The 22,871-nt window shown below is 36.3% G+C and overlaps 2 protein-coding genes across 2 annotated transcripts; both read left to right on the top strand.

The window, feature by feature from the left end:
• The first annotated feature begins 6,449 nt into the window (after positions 1-6,449).
• hoxc13b (homeobox C13b) lies at positions 6,450-8,827 on the top strand. The gene is made up of 2 exons (XM_084395953.1): positions 6,450-6,978; positions 8,267-8,827. The coding sequence occupies exons 1-2, from the start codon at positions 6,453-6,455 to the stop codon at positions 8,524-8,526; spliced, it is 786 nt and encodes a 261-aa protein (XP_084252079.1). The 5' UTR covers positions 6,450-6,452; the 3' UTR covers positions 8,527-8,827.
• An 8,326-nt stretch (positions 8,828-17,153) lies between these two features.
• hoxc12b (homeobox C12b) lies at positions 17,154-18,684 on the top strand. The gene is made up of 2 exons (XM_084394634.1): positions 17,154-17,715; positions 18,077-18,684. Exons 1-2 carry the CDS (start codon positions 17,166-17,168, stop codon positions 18,313-18,315), a joined length of 789 nt encoding a protein of 262 aa, XP_084250760.1. The 5' UTR covers positions 17,154-17,165; the 3' UTR covers positions 18,316-18,684.
• The last annotated feature ends 4,187 nt before the right edge of the window (positions 18,685-22,871 follow it).

Raw genomic sequence — 22,871 nt, forward strand, 5'->3', positions numbered from 1 at the left:
ACTGAACTGTGGAACCTTTCACAAATCAGAATGGGACATCTAAACACTCAGGGACGGGTTAACTGACCCAAACTGCACTGTGGGACCTTTCACAAATCAGAATGGTTCATTTAAACACTCAGGGAAGGGTTAACTGACCCAAACTGAACTGTGGAACCTTTCACAAATCAGAAAGGGTCATCTAAATACTCAGGGACGGGTTAACTGACCCAAACTGCACTGTGGGACCTTTCACAAATCAGAATGGTTCATTTAAACACACAGGGAAGGGTTAACTGACCCAAACTGAACTGTGGAACCTTTCACAAATCAGAATGGGACATCTAAACACTCAGGGACGGGTTAACTGACCCAAACTGAACTGTGGAACCTTTCACAAATCAGAATGGTTATTTTAAACACTCAGGGAAGGGTTAACTGACCCAAACTGAACTGTGGAACCTTTCACAAATCAGAATGGTTCATTTAAACACTCAGGGAAGGGTTAACTGACCCAAACTGAACTGTGGAACCTTTCACAAATCAGAATGGTTATTTTAAACACTCAGGGAAGGGTTAACTGACCCAATCTGCACTGTGGGACCTTTCACAAATCAGAATGGTTCATTTAAACACTCAGGGAAGGGTTAACCTACCCAAACTGAACTGTGGAACCTTTCACAAATCAGAATGGGACATCTAAACACTCAGGGACGGGTTAACTGACCCAAACTGCACTGTGGGACCTTTCACAAATCAGAATGGTTCATTTAAACACTCAGGGAAGGGTTAACTGACCCAAACTGAACTGTGGAACCTTTCACAAATCAGAAAGGGTCATCTAAATACTCAGGGACGGGTTAACTGACCCAAACTGCACTGTGGGACCTTTCACAAATCAGAATGGTTCATTTAAACACTCAGGGAAGGGTTAACTGACCCAAACTGAACTGTGAAACCTTTCACAAATCAGAATGGTTCATTTAAACACTCAGGGAAGGGTTAACTGACCCAAACTGAACTGTGGAACCTTTCACAAATCAGAATGGGACATCTAAACACCCAGGGACGGGTTAACTGACCCAAACTGAACTGTGGAACCTTTCACAAATCAGAATGGTTATTTTAAACACTCAGGGAAGGGTTAACTGACCCAAACTGAACTGTGGAACCTTTCACAAATCAGAATGGTTATTTTAAACACTCAGGGAAGGGTTAACTGGCCCAAACTAAACTGTGGAACCTTTCACAAATCAGAATGGGACATTTAAACACTCAGGGAAGGGTTAACTGGCCCAAACTGAACTGTGGAACCTTTCACAAATCAGAATGGTTCATTGAAACACTCAGGGAAGGGTTAACTGGCCCACACTTAACTGTGGAACCTTTCACAAATCAGAATGGTTAATTTAAACACTCAGGGAAGGGTTAACTGCCCAAACTGAACTGTGGAACCTTTCACAAATCAGAATGGTTATTTTAAACACTCAGGGACGGGTTAACTGGCCCAAACTGAACTGTGGAACCTTTCACAAATCAGAATGGGACATTTAAACACTCAGGGAAGGGTTAACTGGCCCAAACTGAACTGTGGAACCTTTCATAAATCAGAATGGGACATTTAAACACTCAGGGAAGGGTTAACTGACCCAAACTGAACTGTGAAACCTTTCACAAATCAGAAAGGGTCATCTAAATACTCAGGGACGGGTTAACTGACCCAAACTGCACTGTGGGACCTTTCACAAATCAGAATGGTTCATTTAAACACTCAGGGAAGGGTTAACTGACCCAAACTGAACTGTGGAACCTTTCACAAATCAGAATGGGACATCTAAACACTCAGGGACGGGTTAACTGACCCAAACTGAACTGTGGAACCTTTCACAAATCAGAATGGTTATTTTAAACACTCAGGGAAGGGTTAACTGGCCCAAACTGAACTGTGGAACCTTTCACAAATCAGAATGGGACATTTAAACACTCAGGGAAGGGTTAACTGGCCCAAACTGAACTGTGGAACCTTTCACAAATCAGAATGGGACATTTAAACACTCAGGGAAGGGTTAACTGGCCCAAACTGAACTGTGGAACCTTTCACAAATCAGAATGGTTCATTGAAACTCTCAGGGAAGGGTTAACTGGCCCACACTTAACTGTGGAACCTTTCACAAATCAGAATGGTTATTTCAAACACTCAGGGAAGGGTTAACTGGCCCACACTTAACTGTGGAACCTTTCACAAATCAGAATGGGACATTTAAACACTCAGGAAAGGGTTAACTGGCCCAAACTGAACTGTGGAACCTTTCACAAATCAGAATGGGACATTTAAACACTCAGGGAAGGGTTAACTGGCCCAAACTGAACTGTGGAACCTTTCACAAATCAGAATGGTTCATTTAAACACTCAGGGAAGGGTTAACTGGCCCACACTGAACTGTGAAACCTTTCACAAATCAGAATGGTCAATTTAAACACTCAAGGAAGGGTTAAATGGCCCAAACTGCACTGTGGAACCTTTCACAAATCAAGCTCAATATAAAACAAGTGTTTTTTGTAATCCGTCGGTCTGTGTGTTTATTATAAATTTATGTTAAACGTGAAGAACGGCTATTTACCAAATTCCTGTCTAGCGGACTTACCAAAAGGTTTATGGACATGAGCTTTGCTGTGAAAAAAATCACAATTCAAGCAGGTCAAGATGAAGCTGGGTTCAGTCTTATAAGTGACCGACTTTTGGAGCTATACGCAATTTAAAAATAAAAGTCAGTATAAAAAAAATACACGTATTTCGGACCGGTGGACGGCGTCACACGAATTCACAAATCATGAATAACGAAATGAGATATTATTTGCATGTCTACGACACCACACGGCGGGACCGTAGCCAAAACTATCTTTACTCCGGATTGCACATCATGTTTCATTTTCTATATTTATCGAAGAGAAGGTGTTCAGGCGTGTAGAGGCTATCGTGGTATTTTAATATGACTTCGGAGATGAAACCTTTTTCGTTTAGCTGATTTACACAACTGGGCGAAACATGTTTAGTCTGTGAGCTGTCCATATAAATCTGTAAAGAATTTATATTTCCATTTTTAATTTAATGTGTAGCTCAGTGGAATGTCCTCAAATACTGCATGCTTTAAAAATTTGTATTTAGTTTATCCTCTTGCCTTTTAAAATACATTTTTAACCTATTGCGTAGTTTTTCAGCGCAAACTAGTGTTGTTGCAAAATCGTATTCTGCTTATCTCTGGCCAGTTATTGGCAACGGATTTTTTATTAATATTATTATTAAATTAATCCTTTGAGCCATGAATGCAATTTGCAAATCTTTGTCATTGCAGACCACCCCAGCAAAGCTCTGTCCTGAAACATATACGACTTGTTATAACGTCAGCCATCTTACGGTGCCTTCCTCTGAAGATCCTAGTGAGTTAAAAAGAGCTTTATCCCAGCTTGACGACCATTGTGTGGTCTGGAGTCTGGACAGAGATCCCTTAACTTGAACTTGGACTTCTGCAGACAGGCATCCTTGTGGTGGTTTGAGCAAAGACTTAAGGGCTGTTTTAGCTATTTAGTTTATGCTATAATTTAAAGAATGGTAAGATCGTGATTATATAGTTAAACATCTACAGGCTATAATTATAGTGCACATGATCAGTCTATATATTTCACATGACTTCCATAACGTAAACTATAAAGATATAGCAGTTTGTAAGATACATTTTCGATGTAGAGATTTTAGGATAGACGATCGAAACTCACAAATGATAGTGGAAATAATCAACTAACATCGACTTTTCCAGTTGGCCTCATCGTAGGATTTTAAAGAGACTGAGCAATGCTTGCAGTTGACTAAGAGACTTTAGATATTATATAAAATAGATGCGTCCTTATTTGTCTGTCATCATTTGCATCAAAGTTTTCTGAACAGGCTTAAGAACTGATCGGTGGTGGTCAAAAATTATTATAAATAGGCCTATAGACTATAATAACCTTATAAGGAGGTATGCGTCTCATCCACAAATGAACAACTACGATTAAGGCTACTTATATAGAATTTTCTGAAGGCATATTTGTAAGTTTCCGTTTTCTTGTTTACTATACCAAGCATCAATCACATAAAGTTTAGCCGTTTTAAGTTTTTGCGTTATTTATTTATTTATTACTAATATTGGAATATATTTGAACAATCTCACGTCTAATTAAAATATTTCAATTTAAGCGAGAATTCGCAAAGATAATTCGCGGTGGAAAAGCCTCATAACAATACGTTTCTGCAGCGAATTCGTATGATTCCCGTAGCCTATATAATTTATGCCCCCAATGATGGTTGTGTTTAGAGGTGAAATTAGGGATGCTGGTTCATGCTTAGTTTAATTAAATGTTATTATATTTTCGACTTTATAAGATTAGGCTACGAATACTTTTTCTTATAAACATCACATGCGAATTCGTAATTACGACTTCGACCTTGTCGTGAAATCGGGTTGTCATTTGTCATTGACTTTATTGTCAATGATATAAGGGTACTTGATATATTTCTTCATATTTTTTTGTGATAGCCTTGTTTAAAATGGTTACATTTCCGCAAAATTATTTTAACATGTCACGCCGAAAGATGAGAAATCTGTATAAAGCAAATCTGTATCTGTATTTAAAATGTTGATACATAATGTATAAATGAACAATATCTTTTTAGCATTTTAAGTTAATTTGAGAATATTCTACATATTTTAAAATTAATTATACATAGGCTAACTTTAAATTAGTTGATGCATTATGAGCAAACAAGAATTCATAAATTAACATTGAGTTAATAAATGTTGTTATTGATATAATGCTATAACTTTCAATGTAAATTCAATGTAAAGTGTAACCATTTGGACACTTTTTAACATGGCAAATTCTGAAGGAATTCAGAGTCCTGTTGAGGAAAGCCTACTTTAAAGTCTAAATATATTTTAAATATGTTATTATAAGTTTCAATCGAAGGTCCCTCTGGTAGATTTAGTGATGATTATAGTGTAAAGATAAAGAATAGGAAGGAACCATTGAGGACAATAAGTGTCTATATAAAGTCTAACTGTAATGTGCAAGTGAACTGTAGGCTAAGTGTGAAGTTCGTTCCTTCTGTCTAGACGTATTACGACACTCTTTGTCCGTTTCCACCTTGACCTTGGATTTTCTTGCAGCTGGTGGCATTTGGACGATTAGCCATTATTTAGGCTACTTGCGCTACCACAGTAAACTGTACTCTTAATCGAATTGTATGCGTTAACTATACTCAATATTTAAATTGTGAAAACCTATACTAAAATGTGAAGTCCTACGAAATTAATCTTGGTGTTTGTACATTTTAAATTATGTTAGGCCTAGCGATTACCTCCTTTTTTATTTATTAGGACTATTACTTTTTTTTCTGGTTAATTATCAGGGGTTACAGTGTTTGCATATTTTTTATTTTGAATATGCAAATATTCAATAAATATTGTGAATAAATATTGTGAATGTGCATGCGATTTACATGATCTAACCCTTAAATTAACCTACAGTTGTCCTACCAGTATTTTGGAATTAAGTGAAACCAATTTATTTAGATGTTACACTCAAAGCGAAATGTATGAGATAGGGTGGGTTATGGAGTTCTCTATAGACTCAGAGAACTATTCTTACTGTATATTCTTTGTAATTTTTTTTACTTTTATCCCCATTGAACACACTGAGACACTTCATCGAATTCCCATAGTTCCCCTGCTGCAGACAATCACATTAGCGTGTTTTTGTATTATTTGAAACTGATAAGTAAGTGTTTATGTAAAACAATGTCTAACACTCGCCGGGCTAAGGAATCTTGAGCTACAGAACTTTAATGCATTATGTTTTTTTTTTTTTTTTTTTTTTTTTTTTCTCAGTAGCAGAACCTTTAACGAAGCTTTTCCAATCCAAATTAGCTACTTGTTTGCCAGACAGTGTTATAAAACAAGAAAAAAGTTTCTTCGAACAAATATCACATATTTGCAGTATAACATTTGCATTCAGTGTCTGCAAGATATTTAGGCTTAATTTAATTCATTTATCTTAATTTCATAATTCATTAACCTTTCCAATAAACGATTCTCGAATATGTAGGCTATTTGTTCTTGGAATTGTGGAAAAATAAACCGTCTATTTACAAGCCATCCAAAAGGTTTTTCATTTTTGATGACTGTTTTGTCGTCAGTGATATTAAGAGAGAAATGCAAATTCCCCTCTAAGAAATCCGCTTCGTCTTGACAGCATATGTCAGTAATCAGGATTTAACAATGCGCATGCGTGCACGGAGAAAATGAGCATGGAAGTGAGGTGTCAGTCTAGTTTTAAAAAGCAACCCATGATGATTTCGCTGATTCTGCGTGGACGCTGGGCGGACACATTGTTTAACGTGTAATGAAAAAAAAAACTTCGGATGAACAAACAAGAGCATGGAGGGACTGAGTGGGAGCTGTCCTGCCTCTCACTGCAGTGATTTTATCCCGCACCCTGCACTGGGACGCCTCTCTGGGAACCACCGGACAGTGTACTCGGATATCCCTGCGCCACAGACCTCATCGGGCTCATCCCTGAGCTGTGGATACCCATTCGGGAGTCCATATTATGGATGTCGACTTCAGTACTCTCACAACGTAAACTTGCAACAGAATCCATGTTCCTTCCATCCTGGGGAAAAATACGTGGAACCAAGCGGTGTGCAACCATCTGAAGAGCTTTCCAGTAGATCCAAAGAATTCTCTGTTTACCCAAGCTTTGCCAGCTCTTATAAGTCTGTGCCCGGGTATTTGGACGTCCCGGTTATACCAGGAATCAGCGCGCGCCCAGAGTCCCGGCATGAAACTTTATTCCCTATGGACAGTTATCAGCACTGGGCACTGTCGAACGGCTGGGACGAGCAACTATATTGTTCTAAGGAACAAACACATTTTAACTACCTATGGAATTCCCAGTTTTCGGGTAAAATGAAATATCAGCAAATATGATAAAGCTTGGCATTGGTATTCATGTTTGAAATGCTGTGTTATACACTAATTATACTTACCCTATTGGAGTTTAAGAGGGGGAAATTAGGAGTAGAGAGAGAAAAAAAGAGAGAAAACTTCAAAAATATTAGGAAATTTACTTCATCGTCACCCAATCTTAAATATAATTTCTATATGTTCATGTAGGCCTCCTTGATTTTTTATAGACTAGTGATTTTCCGTATAGTTCTTAGATTAATTTTTAACCGAGATGTTGATTGGCAGGTGTCAGTTTAAACTGTAGCTGATGTAAACTTAAGAGTTGAAATATTACCTTTTTATAAATATGCATTTTACTTAAATACTAGCTCTTGTATACGATTTTTTTCTTAATATTGCAAGTAACCAATCAGGGCTCTAATAATTTCCCGCTCACCTAATTGCAGTAAAAAAAAAAAAAATCTCGTCTGTCTATTCTGCCTTGACAAATAACTAAACCGATTGTCCGATTGACTAAATCATATTATTTGTGATCATAACTAAATTGTTTATCTTCTTGTTTTTTTGTTTTGTTTTTCTTTGTTTTTCTTCAGAGTAGGCTAGTGTAATTCTATAATCTACTAGGCCTAGATAAAATTAAGTATAGGCGAATATGAACCGACGGTACAACTGTAGTTTCAGCGTGCTTTGCATGGGACTTAATTTGGAGAGTAAAAATGTTGAATTTAAGTTCTATTCTGTGTGCTTTAAAATGGAAAAGGGGGGTCTAATGCTTAATGTTCAATAATAATGTTGCAATTATTTAAAACCACTGTGTGGAGAAGAGTGGAGCTTTTGCTATAAAGATGTGATTAACTTAAAGAACATTTAATTGAAAATTAACGACTAACAATTATTCTTTATGGTCTTTCGGGATTCACCAATAGGCTTTCTCTCAGTTATATGCCTACCTATATATATATATATAGGCCTAAGTGAGTGTTGGAGTTAGAATTTCTTAAATACCTTGTGTTTGTATCAGCTCAAATGTAAACCATTTGAAAACGTTCATTTGAAACAAACAATTTTCTTATTCCAACGACGATAAAATTATAGATTAGATGACTCACAGACAACAAATCTCATATAGGCCTAATTAAATCCAATTGTGGTCACAGTTTCATTCACCAATAATTTTACTTGCTATGTTTGAGAGTCACGAGACGTTAACAGAGATTGTACTTGACATTGGCAAATTATTTCTAATATTTTCTTTCCGCCTTAAACCTTTTTTTTTTTTGCAGATGTTATGCCGCACCAGACCGAGATGAACGGGTATCGTCGCGGTCGTAAGAAGAGGGTTCCGTACACTAAGATTCAGTTAAAGGAGCTGGAGAAAGAGTATGAAGCCAGCAAGTTCATCACTAAAGACAAGAGAAGGAGGATCTGCGCCACTACCGATCTCTCTGAACGCCAGGTGACCATCTGGTTCCAGAACCGCCGGGTTAAGGAGAAGAAGGTCGTGTGTAAACCAACGCCAAGCAAAGTCATGCATGTTATTTGATTATCGTCGAGTTGGTTGCGCCAACAATTTCATCATTCAAGTAGAACAAAAAAACGTCCTGATCTGCCATCTGAACCAACACACACTCTTGTCTAATGAAACATACTTTACAGTTTCAGTAGCCTTACAATGCAGTAATAGATACATTTCCAGAGAGGAGTCACAACATCATTCATCTTATTTTAAAGAATGAGTTACGTTTACGTATTCTGGAATGCTTAAGAGGTCTGATGATTGTTCATTTTTAGTTACTGAAGATTTACCCTATAATACACGTGTCAATCCGCCCATCAGATTCGTTGGTTTGGCGTTTGATATTATGTAAACAAGACTTCTGCTGTTAAATTGGTCACTGCTATATTTATAATTTAATAGCCGTCTATGGTGTGACAGATTTTAAATCATGCCTATTTCTTGCCTCGTTTGTGTAGGCCTATATTTGTTCTATCACAGAAGGTTGTGACTTTCAAAAGCAACTGGAATGTTAATTATTAATATGTGTTGGCCTATAGCAAAATCATCAAAAGTCCATCAAAACGTAATGCATCCTTGAATTGTTTATTGTCAGCTTTGCAGCAATGTTTTTTTTTCCTAGCGTTTTTGCTCCATTTTATAGCATGCATACATGCAAAGTTCTTGTGTTTTATAGAAACGTATTGAATTGATGTTAAGGCGTGTTTACATAAATGCTTTGTTAATAGTGATGTACTGAACGGCAAAAAAAAAAAAAAAAAACTTTCAACGCTTTATTCCCCAATATTGTCACGCAATTTCATTGTATAGGCCTAGCCTACGTGAAGTCTCTGTCTTATTAAGAGTGGAGATCAAATCTGAACTTTATTAATGGTCCACGGAACACACAAAAGCAAACACTGCATATAAGTGAAAATAATGTGCCGAAAATAAGTTGACAAAGCAGGAATTATTTATATGGGTCAAATTTTCGCATACGTCAATTTCCAGAAGTTTGTCCTCTTATGCTGTACTATGATTGACTGAAATGTAACAAACCTTAGTAAGTTATGAGACGGCAGGATGCATTTGACTGTCTGTAACGAAAGCCATGGAGAAACATATTTATTATCCACTTATTGCGTATCAAACATACGTTCCTCTATATGTAAAATATTTTACTCTATTGTTGTTGTACGTTTAAATGATGTCAACTTGTATATGTTTCTATACAGGTTTCATATCCATATTCGCTCTCCAATGCTGTATTTTTTCAGTCTTTAATACGCGTGTGCGCGGTGTCTGTGTGTGTGTCCTGGTAAACCATTATGGGTTCCCACAGTGATAACAATATCCGAAATCCTTGTCCTTGTGGGGACATTTTTCCTCGTGGGAAAAACAGCTTATAAATCATTCTAAGTGTTGTTTAGTGAAAATGTAAAAATGCAGAAAGTTTTTTGTGATGGGTAGGGTTTAGGGGTAGGGGTGTGTGTGTGTGTGTGTGTGTGTGTGTGTGTGTGTGTGTGTGTGTGTGTGTGTGTGTGTGTTAAATTCATCGCCTCTTAAGTCTCACTCTGGGGTCGAAATGTATATATTTAAAATTAATGAAATATATATATATGTTTGCATGTTGGCACATGTCATACTAACAAGAAACATGCTTCTACCCACCACACATGTATCCACATTTCTTTATAAAGGCAAATCCCTGCAAGAAAATCACAGGCCATATGAGTTGATGTCAAATACATAGTGCCTTTGTTACAATCACTACCGGGACATGATGTAATGTAACAATTAAACAAAAGGAGCAAAAACAGAGGCCACATTATACAATAGCTTATGCTTCAAAAATAGGTTTCTTAAAACAATCCATAACAATCACAAATCACAACAACTCCTCTCTCCCTGTGACTGGCCATAACTCAAATACTGAGGAGTGTGTGTGTGTGTGTGTGTGTGTGTGTGTGTGTGTGTGCGTGTGTGTGTAAAGAACAAACTTCCTTGACAGTATTTATGCTTAATGTATGCTTATGCTTAACACTCAATACCTCCTGTTGAACATGTAGGTCTAACAAAGTTTGAGATCGTAAATTGAGTTTGTGTGTCTGTGTGTGAATATTCTCAGTCAGACTCAGGATAGTAACAAGTGAATGTTGTTAATCCTGCAGTGCAGGTTTGGTGGGACAGAGACCGCAGACGGCACATCTTACCCACACTTCCTTTGGCTTCGAGTTGCCAAAAAAGCTCCATACAAACAGCAGAAAAAAGTTTTCATTGTGTGAGGTCTCAGAATCCTCACCACAGGCTTTCAACATTGTCTTCGCAACTGATCTGACTGACCTGACCTTCTTTGAAACCTCATCAGTTTATCTTTTTTTAAACATTGGCAGACATTATCTGTCTTTTTTCATTGTTTAGGCATTCTGAAAAAAAATATTAAAAAACAAACTGTTCTTATTGTATGTAAGGGGATGGTTGTAACACTTTTTAAAGATGTTTAAAGATGACCCCTGTCAGCCAGTGTTTAGCAACACCTATTTCTGTTTGAAATTAGCAGGTTAAAATGCATCACATTTTGCTTGAGAAAAAACTATTTTTTCTAATAGTTAAATGACGTTATATGAAAAAGTTGAACTACTAAACAAAATATATTTTTGGCCCAAAAAAATAAAAATAAAATAAAAAATAATAATATTCTGCTAAAATCAAGGAAGTTGACCAAAATGGTTAATAATTGATCGTTTAGATTCTCCCACTTTTTTAACAAACAATACTCTCATATACACAGTTAGTTTATATTTCTCCAATTTTTCTGCTATATGATCTCATCAGCATGTACCACTTTAAACAGGCTAGCATGAATATGGACTGTGTTCTGGTTGACCATAGACAACAAGTAGACCATTGTAGTCTATACTGATTGTCTAGCATTAAGATGTCATTGACATGGTTAAGTTAAAACTACAAGCAATTTTTACGTGTGTCTCAAAGCTGCAAAATGACAAAACAGTAATATTATAGGTCATATTAAAGCATTTCCATGAATTTTCAGTTTTAACATATTGTGAAGGGCCTATACCAAGACTACAAGAAATCCTCATGGTTGCGTGACAGTTGTTCATACTAATACAATTATCCATCAACAGTAAAATGTGACTTCTGAATGTTTGTTTGTTTGTTTGTTTGTTTGTTTGTTTGTTTGTTGAATGACAATACGGGATTCTCTTCTGAATAATTGTCTCAGTGACTGTTTAAAACACGTTAGTAAAACACTGTTTTACTGCTATTATTTAATATCCTTAATTATCCGTAATTCTAGTGTTGCAATTAATATAGGCCTATGAGCTATTTTGAGTGACCATTTGCAAAGCACAAATTAAAAAAGAAGACCTATAATATGGTCTATCGCTGCCTCTAGTGGAGAAAGAGTGTAAGTGTGCAGGTTAAGAGCAGTACGGTATGGTACAGTACAGTATGGTACACAATTATTTACGTTTCCACTGTCAAAAGGTGTGAATGTTACCAAAATGCCGAACCGTCCGTCCCATACCACTTTTTCGGTACCCTTGCACAGTGGTACGGTAGACCTACTAAAGGGTGGAGCTAGACTCAATGCAGAACGTTGATTGGTTGAGTCACAGAGTATCATCACTTGCGCGTGAAACAAGGGGAATGACAACATAAGGGTTGAGGTTAGGGTAACCTTGAGCCATTTTTAATATACAGTTGAAATACAATACTGTTATTACCGGACTCGCGTCCTCTGGAGTCATTCTCCTGAGTCGGACTTGGCAAGTCCGAACTTTGCGTAGGCTAGCTACTTGGTATTGAGAAACGCCTAATGTCGGCGCTTGTCTTCTTATGACAAACATGCCGAGAGGCAAGAACAAGATCTGCTGAATGTCATCCATTTGTTGTTTACTATGTCGCTTTCTTCTTCGCGCGAAAATGACGTCGATCGCTTCTTTCCGGCATAGGCTACACACCTATCATGTTGGCGGTGGAAACGCAAGCCGGATCAGGGTTTACCATCCCGAATCGTACTGTAGCCTACTGTACCGTACCGTACCGTACCGCTCAGTGGGAAACGAGCCATAAAAGGCGCTTGGATGGGGGAAGAAGATGCATATTTGATATATCGATAGCCTACGATAGATATATTTTATTAAAATGTCTTAACCCTCTGGGCATCGTGCAAAAATGCACGAAAACTTTTACGTTTTGAATTTTGATTTTTTTTTTTTGCTTCATCGAAGGGGGATGAAACTTGGTGACTTTTGTTATATTACCTATGTGAACACAAAAAAAAATCAAGGAGATGATTCAGATATGTTAAAGGGTCGTAAAAAAAAAAGTCACACTTAGCTTCCTTCGTGCAAAAATGCACGACCATAGGAAATTAATGGGAAATACGAAAAAATAGGAAAACTCAGAGAAACTTTTGGTGGTACAAACTACAAATCAGCCACTGTGCAGAAAAAAAGTGCACAGCAATAAAGGGTACACACTCTAAAACATCAAGAGTGCAAAAATGCACTTTTTTTGGATAAAGGAATCAAAAGTTACAGCATTTGGAACAGAGATAGCCTTTTTGTACAGTCTTTGACGCCCCCTCATGGGCAATTGTTTCTCCATGAAGAATATCTTGTCATAAAAGCAATAGATTATGTTAATTTTGGGCTCATTTTAATTGTAATAATATGCTGTAAAAAATTAAGTGCCATTTTCAATGATCTATGAATGTTTCATGAGCTGTATGATGTTTTTGACACATTGCAGTACATTATTTTATAGATTATGAAAAAAAGATATGGATACATTCACTGTAAAGTTCAGACTCTAAGCTTTCAAATGACATCAACTTTGTGTTAACCAAGGCAAATTTTTTGAAAAATATGGTAATGAATATTTTCGCAGCTAGGTGGCACCTGCTGGCGGTACACTCGGTTTTAGAGGGATTACTCAGCACTTGTTAGGAGTTAATAAATGTGAATAGATGCATTAAAAAGCTGAGATCCTAAGCTTTAAAATGATATATAATTTGTGTTGTTCCATTCAGTGGTTGCTTAGTAATTTGATTTTTTTCTTTCCGAATGGGAATCAAAAAAATAAAAATAAAAAAATAAAAAAGCTATAGGCAGCCTATAGGCGGTTACAGGACTTTACACACATTTATATATTTTTAAAGCCACTAGATGGCGCTCTTTTCACTTGAACATTTTTTTTTTAGGCTTGCACTCTATTTTGATGTGAAATGTTGCATTTATTGAAAAAAAAAAAAAAAAAAATTAAAATATATATATTAATTCTAATGGAAAAAATAGCTCATAAAAATTATATCATTAATGCAAAGTATCATAAAAATCTTTAAAAATTCTAAATAATAATAAAAAAATATTATTGAACAAAAATATATTTCATTGGTTTTCCTGGGGGGGAAAAAGTTACATTTTAAGGCTTCGTTTTACCCATCAGCGTAGGGTAAGTTTTACCCCACAAGCTATGAGTTTTTAAAAAATATATAAATTTTAAAATATAATTATATTCCTTATAAATAATATATGATCTCAAACTACAGACTTCACTATTCATCTATCATACATCACTGCGATATCCTGCAGAACAATATTCTCTTAAAGGGTAACTAAACCCTAAACCAACTTTTTTTAGTGAATGATCTGTAAGAATGGGGCTTTATTAGTGCTGTTCATTGATTCAAGTAATTTTTTTGACATTTGTGTTTAAAGTATTTTAATTTGACTAAATAGGGTGTAAAAACGTCTGAGTGCTGCCCTCTTCAGGTTGAACAGGGGCTACTGCAGTTGAATTTTCCTATTGGAAGTTGTGGTACACTCTGATGTCAGAGGGTACCAGCTAACCACGCTCTTGCCTGCAGAGAGATAGGTCTCAGATGCACGCCCCCTCTCCACTGGGCTCTGCCTACTTTTCCAGCATTTTTCAAATATTGCCAGTGGGTGGAGTCAGGCTCTGACCAGGGGTTTAGTTACCCTTTAAACACTTGTTTACAAATATCTGAAAATTATAGCATTTACCATGTAATCCTCTTCTCTTCAAATGTGTCGCTGGTGTCAGCTTCTCCGTAGAGATTTGTATATCCCCGTTATCAACGTAGTGCATAGCAACAGTAAAAATGTATCTTGACTACTTTTAGTGGTTATTTTGGGAAAAACAGGTGGGGGGCGTTTTACCCCAAGGGGGCGTTTTCCCCCACTCTACCCTAAATGTAATTTACGTCTTTTAGTTTGTCAAGAGATTTAAAGCACCGTTTTTGAAGAGTGCGCATGTGCGAACGTGCCTATGATTGTATCTGGAAATAAAGCAAAATAACTGAGAAAAATGAGAAATAGTCCTCAGATGTCTGTAATTTATAGCAATACATCTTGCGTTAATTCGATCTCAAACAGATTCATTAAAATAAGTTATTACTCCAACACGTGCGTGACGTCATAAACCAACGTGGTTGAACGACCACTTTGCGACAATAAGGTTTTGGGAAACAGTCGTGACTAGCTAGTTGATTTATTCAACGATGCATCGTACTGTGGTAGTTAAGCAGCGAGTTACGTCGTTGTTTGGGAAACGCACCCCTGGTTAGATCGACCGCAGTTTCAAGGATGATCGTTAGGCTACATGTTTTTTAAAATAAGGGTGAGTCTGGTGTTAGAGAAGGTCATGGAAGGAATGCGACCTTAGTGTGATTCAAGTCCACAGAATCCGAGACTGTTGTTTAATGTGTCGCACACATGTACTAGACAGTGACCTTGAACTGACACAGAAGTGGGAAGCTTTAGGACAACAGAGGATATAAACTACAGGTTAAGATAATGAGAAAAACTGTATTTTAAAAGATGTTAAGGCAGGCAATTAAATATTTGTTTATAGGTATAGCCTACTCACGTTAATTTAATTAGTTGTAAGACTTGAACGTGCTTATCAGAAGTCTTGGAATAAAAAACTCGATTCATGGATTGCGTTTGAAGGTTTTTTGTTTGTGTGTGTGTGTGTGTGTGTGTGTGTGTGTGTGTGTGTGTGTTTTGCATAGCCTACATTGTACATCTACATACATGCATGTGTTGGTTGCGCAAAAATGACAAATTATTAAAAATAAATAATTTGCGCTCTGAAGATGAGCGAAAGGTTTAGGTTTGAAACGACATGATCACAGAATTGGTGAACTAACCAATATATTTCATTTTAGGCGTAAATGTTGTCATATTTTGGAATTTAAAATGTTTACGTTTCAGAAAGAGAAATACTATTACACCTTGAGGAAGATGGAGTGTGTGCCATCCTATGATACTTTACTGATTTGCTCTTCCAATTATTCATACTTTGTCTTACTAAAATAACCCTGAATGTACAACTAGCTATAGCCTATTATTATACAGTTCCATGAAATACTGTGTATAGCCTAATGTATAATTGTTTATGACGAATACACACTGAAGGGATGAATGATGTTGATGCGACTTTCCTGTGTGTAATTTGCTAATTCAATTGCTCTCAATTTAATGTTCTATGCTTCGCACTTAAGATGGAATTGAATGGTGATGATAGCACGATGACGTAATGGACGCTCTCTGCCTTTTGTAAAATGAATTATTAAACTCTTGAGTTAAAACTGAATGGAAACCTGTATCTGGTTTTAAAGTAATGTAATTTGAGAGAGAAGTCTTGAATGTACATTTCTTTTTACAAACGTATTTGTGAGGGGGTGTAGTTAATGCAAATATAGCCTGCTATTATTGTAATGCATTACTAAGTACTTTTCCCTTGAAAACGTAAAGGGATTACTTTTAATCTGACATTTTTTAGTCTGAAATTTAATTAAATTCTATACAAAACAATAGTGAATTTAACATAAAAAAATGAACGTGTAATGATAAAATGTATGTATTCATGTAACCTCTTTTAAATACTTTGGTCAGTTCAAGAATAATTTATGTAGTTTTCTATTATTTATTTAAAAGAATTAAAAGACCAGTTATGCCTTGTTTTGTTCAACTGGTCGATGTTGATAACGGATTCAGAGAGTTCAATACTTTTTAGAGAGATAAAGAAGTACAGGAATCGAATTACACTGTTATTAGTAGCTATGGGATAAATTCGTTTTTTAGAGTAACTTACCCAACACTGTAAATATACCATACTGTAAATATGAGGAGAGCATGTCTTTGAACCTGGATTTGCTTTGTGTGTTTTAAGCTAGATGCTTTAAAATGTTAAAATGTCAAAATAAAGCCGCGCAACATAACTTAATTTAACATTTCAAATTATCCTGATGCTTGTCATTGCATAATGAGATGAGATTGTTTTGCTGACAAAATAATAAACAGGCTACACCTAAATCTGTAAATTATTTTAAATCACAAATAATATATATTTAAAAACAATACATCCAAATCTGTAGTTTTATGCACGTAATATAAACTACCAGGATATCAGTAGGCTACTGAGTGAAAAAAAAATCTCTTTTTGGAAAAAAACTAATAAACCAAGCTAATACTTTGTCAGACACGAAACACAGTGGGTGGCTCCTTCTGCAACTCACTCGCAACCAGTGTCATGTGACCACTATACAGCCAATAGGGCTCAGCCTGGTTTCCCCATACGTTAATGTCAGATTTGCTATAAACTATAAACTCTTAGTCAGGCCCGCCAAAATGGGCGAGCACAATCTCCTTAATCCCGGGTTTGTTGGACAATTGGTTAACATTCATACAAGAGAAGCATGTTATCTCTCCAATTTCCGTGCGTCGGACGAACCGCTAGGGATACAAACTTCAAGAAGACATAATGTCTGCTCTTTGTCTTGGAACCCATCGGAACCATGTACTGGATACCCACAATCTTATGTTTCTTTAAACTCCACATACACTCAATCATGCGACATTCCTCGGCAGGAAGAACACAGATGTTGTTATAGTGAGAGTGCATGCGCCACCAGCGGTGCTGCTGACAATAACAATACCAGTCTTAAACTGGACAACTCATCAGTGTCAAGACTGAAGAATCTGAACGGAATGGACAACGGTGGAAATTACCACAAATATGACTACTTAACGACTGCCGAACATTTAACCATAAACCCTCCATCGTGTCGGTCCCTTGAATCCGATTCTGGTTCTTCACTCGTTATGGAGGGGTCCAAGACCCCACCGGGCATCACGAGTCCCCTGACATCCCCTGACATCCACACAGACATACACGGAGGTGAGTCTTTATAAAGTGTTGTGTTTAGATGAGAAGATGACCCAGCAAGCAATAGCCATCATTTCACCGTTTCGGTTAACTATAGACCCGATATTTATAGTCTGTCTATGAGTAACACACTTCTAGCCAAAATTACCTTGAATGTGGTTACATGTCGTTTTTGCCCAAATAACTTGCGAGATATGATATTCCGTCTTTTAAATGCAAAATTGCTTGCCGTGGAGGATCTTGAAGAGAAATCATGCATGTTCTCTAAAAGGAGTTGGACATTGTGCGCTTTCAAATAAGTGAATTTCGTAGCTTGTGCGTTTGTCTTGCAAACATAAACAAAAATCATTGCAGAATTTTCTTTTTTTCTAAGGTGCGCTGTGGTTCCCAATTCACACACACACCCGAAAGAAGCGTAAACCCTATTCAAAGCTTCAGCTGAATGAATTAGAGTGTGAGTTTATCCTCAATGAGTTCATCACTCGACAGCGGAGGAGGGAACTGTCGGACCAGCTCAATCTCACGGACCAACAGGTCAAAATCTGGTTCCAGAACCGTCGCATGAAGAAGAAAAGGCTCTTGATGCGGGAACAGGCTCTGTCTTACTTTTAGAGCGAGGCGGATCCTGACTGAGATCTGAGATGATTCATAAAATATCGGAATGATTGCTGATGGTTTTGTTATGAATGGAGGATCAGTTCGCGGTTTCCAAATAGTAGCTCTCATTGAAGCTTGACTGGACTTTAAGTAACCGTGCACACAGCTTAAACGAAATAGTTGATGCGTAAAATAGAAAAGACCAACCCGATCTCACGACTAAATTTATATAATTTACAACTGCAATAAGCATGAACCTGCTTGAACCTGAAGGGACAAAGAGGCTTTATTAGGTTTTATTAGAGCCACCTGACGGCGAGTTTGTAGTTCAAGATGAAATTATGATATTTTTTGTCTCTTTGTTGTAGTCCAGACCAAAGTGCAGCATGGACGGTGCAAGGCTTTAGCAAGTACTAGCCTACTATTGTTGTGATATTTGCATGTGATGTTTACAACGCTCGAACATTCACTCACTGCCGTCTTTCTCAGTGCGGTCAGTTGTGTTTTCCTCTAGGAACGCTGTGTTAATGATAGCCTATATTTGTTAAAACGGAGTACATGATAGCAGTGTAGGCTATAATACTACTGTTGTGGGTAATGACGTTTTATAATCAGTGCAATGTCTTCCTGATGTTTGGGTGGCAAATGTCTGCTACACCAATAAGCATTAAATGATTGTATCAGTGTGGGGCTAAGCGTTCAATTAATTTCCAATAAAATGTGATTACCTAACTGTTGTCTGTTCTCTGTTATTGTCTATGACCTAACGTTTCTTAACTGTATCTGACATAACTGTATCTCTAGATATAGTTTTAGCAGTCTAAATTATAGCCTACTGAAAATTAATCATTGTCCCAATGTCCTGTAATGAGATTGTGTAAAAATTAATGCTTTAATAGCTTAACGCTTCTGCGTACATAAGTGTAAAAAAATACATTTTTGGACGTCAGCATGCATGATGATAGCGCTCATTTGTCTTTCCACAATAAATGTCCTTGTTATAAAGGTTTCGACTTTGAGACAGTCGGGCTTTTTACAGCCTCTGGCTGTGGCGTGGACTCGACCTTGAATGTGGCAGTGGGAGGAGTGGGAGGAGTGAGAGAAGAAGATGGAGTAAACATTCGGATGTCTTCCTAAGCATTTTCATTTAGCTTCCTGATCCAAAAAAAAAAAAAAAGTGGCATATACAATAATGTTTTTTAACTATTAAATGTAACAAACCAGGAAACATCATTGTCACAGATCTTTTGAGATAGCAATAGGACAAAAAATAATAGCATGACAATTTAATCAAATAACTTATTTAATAAATGAACAATTTATTTATATTTAGGTAAAAAAAAAAAAGATATATCATCTAACCAACCTAAATATATTAGCTAACACCAACAAAACTAAACTCAAGGGTAGAAAAAAAAAAAACTTAAGATAATGGTTACCACCTTTTACAATGTATGTGAATCTTAATAGTAAAGATTAAATGCATTTAAAGAAATAATAATTTAACACTGAAAAACGACAAATTTTACAGTTTTTTATACAATTTTGGCAAAAATAGTTTAATCTACAGGCATACAATCAATTGTTCATTGTCATTCATTATTTGATGATTAAAGCAAGTATTTAGATTTTATGTAACAAAGAAAATACGTTCATCAGATAAACACATTGTAATCATAAATTTATTTCTAAGCATGTAGCATTTCTTGACTTGTTTCTGAACATTATATAAAACAGTGCCGCACGGAAAGATTAATATTACTAATAGTAAATAAATACTGTTATTGTAAGTCGAATGAAATTTAAGAAACTTTCTGAGATATAATCTTTTATGTTTCTAGTCTCATTTCCTCTCATTATCACTCGCCTTTGTGTCCTGAAACTAAAAGCAAAAGGGAATGAAAGGATTCCTGCGGTTTATTACGAATAATCTGCACTGTGCCGCTGTTGTAAAGGTCTGTCGGTCCGTATTAAACGGTTTTACTGAACATAAACATGTCTATGACTTTTAGGAGGATTGGGCATTAAGATGTTCACGCGAATATACAGAGATGTTTTAGAGTTTATTTTTATGTATATACTTTTGTTGTAACCTAATTTGTAACTCAAATCAAATGTCATTTCTGACTTAATGTAAAGAACATTTTAGGTTACCTGAGAAAAGATTAATTTGTTATTTTCTCACTAATCAGTAAAATGTTTATAGCCTATTTGATAATCCTGAGGATTTTAAATTAAGGTTAATAAATAATAAAACGGTTTTAGAAAAGCATGCTATTGTACGTATCTATTAAAATTAATAACATTCAACTCTAAAATCACCACCACTGAAACCCTAAAGAACGAACTGTTGAGTTTAGATTTAGGTTTTCGATTTGTTTTGTGTGGAGAAGGAAGACGATATAAAAAATAAAATAAAAAATAAATAAAAAAAAAACACCTTAATTTAGTGTGACAGGAAAATGGCTTTGGATATATTGGAAGGAAGAAACAATTTTGCAGTAAGAACAGGCCATAAATATAATATATGAAGTGATTCTAAATACAACTTCAAACACCAGCACTCTTTCTCTGAATTTAAAACGGTAGGAAGTAGCGGAGGAAATTAAACATCATAAAAGAGAAACTACAGGGTGCATGAGTTACTGCAACCGAATCCTGTGGGAAGTAAAGGCTCATGGTGCTGCGTTCTTAGAACTCCATTTTAAACAGAAAGGAATAAAACGCACGTTTAATTTCCCGCCTAAAGAATTATTTTTATTTAATTCAAAAGCTCTCCAATTACACCCATTTCAACCATACGTGTTGTATACGAAATGTATTACTCATCACTGGTTAGGATATTAACTTTTGCACTTTAACATTTTCTTTACATTTCCGCTTCTGTAATAACACCATTCTCCAAGTTCGAAACGTCTGTCTAAATTAATAAAACTTTATATACTTTATTAGAGGCTTGTTACAATTTGATATAATTTGATTTGAAATAAAATTGACCAGAAAAGGAGAATTTTATTTTAGAGTAAAATTGTCATAACCATCCCGATACGAAACACCCTATTGCATGTCAGTCTTGACATTTGTGTGTGTTGTTGTTGTTGTTGTTGTTGTTTTGCACATATTTCTACCGTTGACATTTCTTTCGTCGCCAGCTTATGCGAATGTGCTATATATATATAGCAGGATGTTTCATTGGTCCAGCTCTTAAAAGTTGTTGCCGATTGCTGCTGCTCATACTCTTGACCTTTTTATTTTTGTTATACACACGGCCCTAGTTAATACTTGAAACTGTTCACAGTACAAGCAAGCAAGATGAAAAGTTTGGCTAACATCCAATTAAAATGATGTGAGTCTAGAGGGACAATAACATAATTTCACACGCCTGCCATGTGTAGTGCTTGTTTTATGATAACATATGACAGAGCAAACAGACGGCAGAGTTAGCTTTCTAATACGGTTGTTTGTTAAATAGAAAATGACAGACTCGACCAATTCGTATAGCCTACGAGTGAGTACGAGGTAGCCTATCTAAACCCAGTGATGTGTAGGTTTAGGGGCGGAGTCAGGTGTAGGTCATTCGTACGAATTCATATGAATTGGGAAACTAGTAAAATATGTACGATTTAGCAAATATCGTTCGAATTCGTACGAGTGAGGTCGTATATTCGTACGAATTAGCCACCTCGTAAAATACGTACGAATTGCCGTGCGATCGGGTTGGACTTTTACACCGGCCTTCTCATGCATATTTCCTGGCCCTGCACAGCACTGCACATTGTGTATGCCTCTCTTATCATGAAGCTCAAATGATCTGATTATCTGGATCAGATGTGCTAGATAAGGGCGACAGAAAACCTAACCAACCGAAATACCAACCCGAAACTAACAAGAATCTCAAACTAATTATAGTCCATTACGTTGTTTTTCAGAGACAGAAAGACGCACATAGGCTATAGGCTACATAGAAATATATATTTTGAAATTGTATTATCATAGCCTACATCATGAAGGTTTTTATGCAACTTCATGATGTATGATAATAAAATTTGCTATGATGATGATGATACATTTTATTTGTAATGCGCTTTTCTCCAACCCAAAGCGCTACACAGTATAGTAAATATAATATAAGATGATTAAACAATAATTAAAAACAGAAAAATCAGACAAAAAATATATAAATAAGATACACTTCAAAGACAGTAAGCATTTTTAAAAAGATGGGTCTTTAGAGACCTCTTAAAGCAGTCCAGAGTTGAGGATTTTTTAATCGCAAATGGAAGTTTATTCCACAACCGCGGGGCGGTAACCGTAAAGGAGCGTCCACCCATCGACTTTAATTTGAATGTGGGCTGCTGTAGAGTAGAAGAGTCAGACGAGCGGAGAGAACGATTTGGAATGTAAGGAACAACTAGATCACAAAGGTATTCCGGTGCTATCCCATGAATGGCTTTATATGTTAAAATCAAGATTTTAAAATCGATACGTGCCGTTACTGGAAGCCAATGGAGTTCATAAAGAACAATTGCTATATTGGCTATATCATCATCATCATCATCATCATTGTATTA

Source organism: Rutilus rutilus, assembly GCF_951802725.1.
Source record: "Rutilus rutilus genome assembly, chromosome: 22".
In the NCBI taxonomy this organism is placed as follows: domain Eukaryota; kingdom Metazoa; phylum Chordata; class Actinopteri; order Cypriniformes; family Leuciscidae; genus Rutilus; species Rutilus rutilus.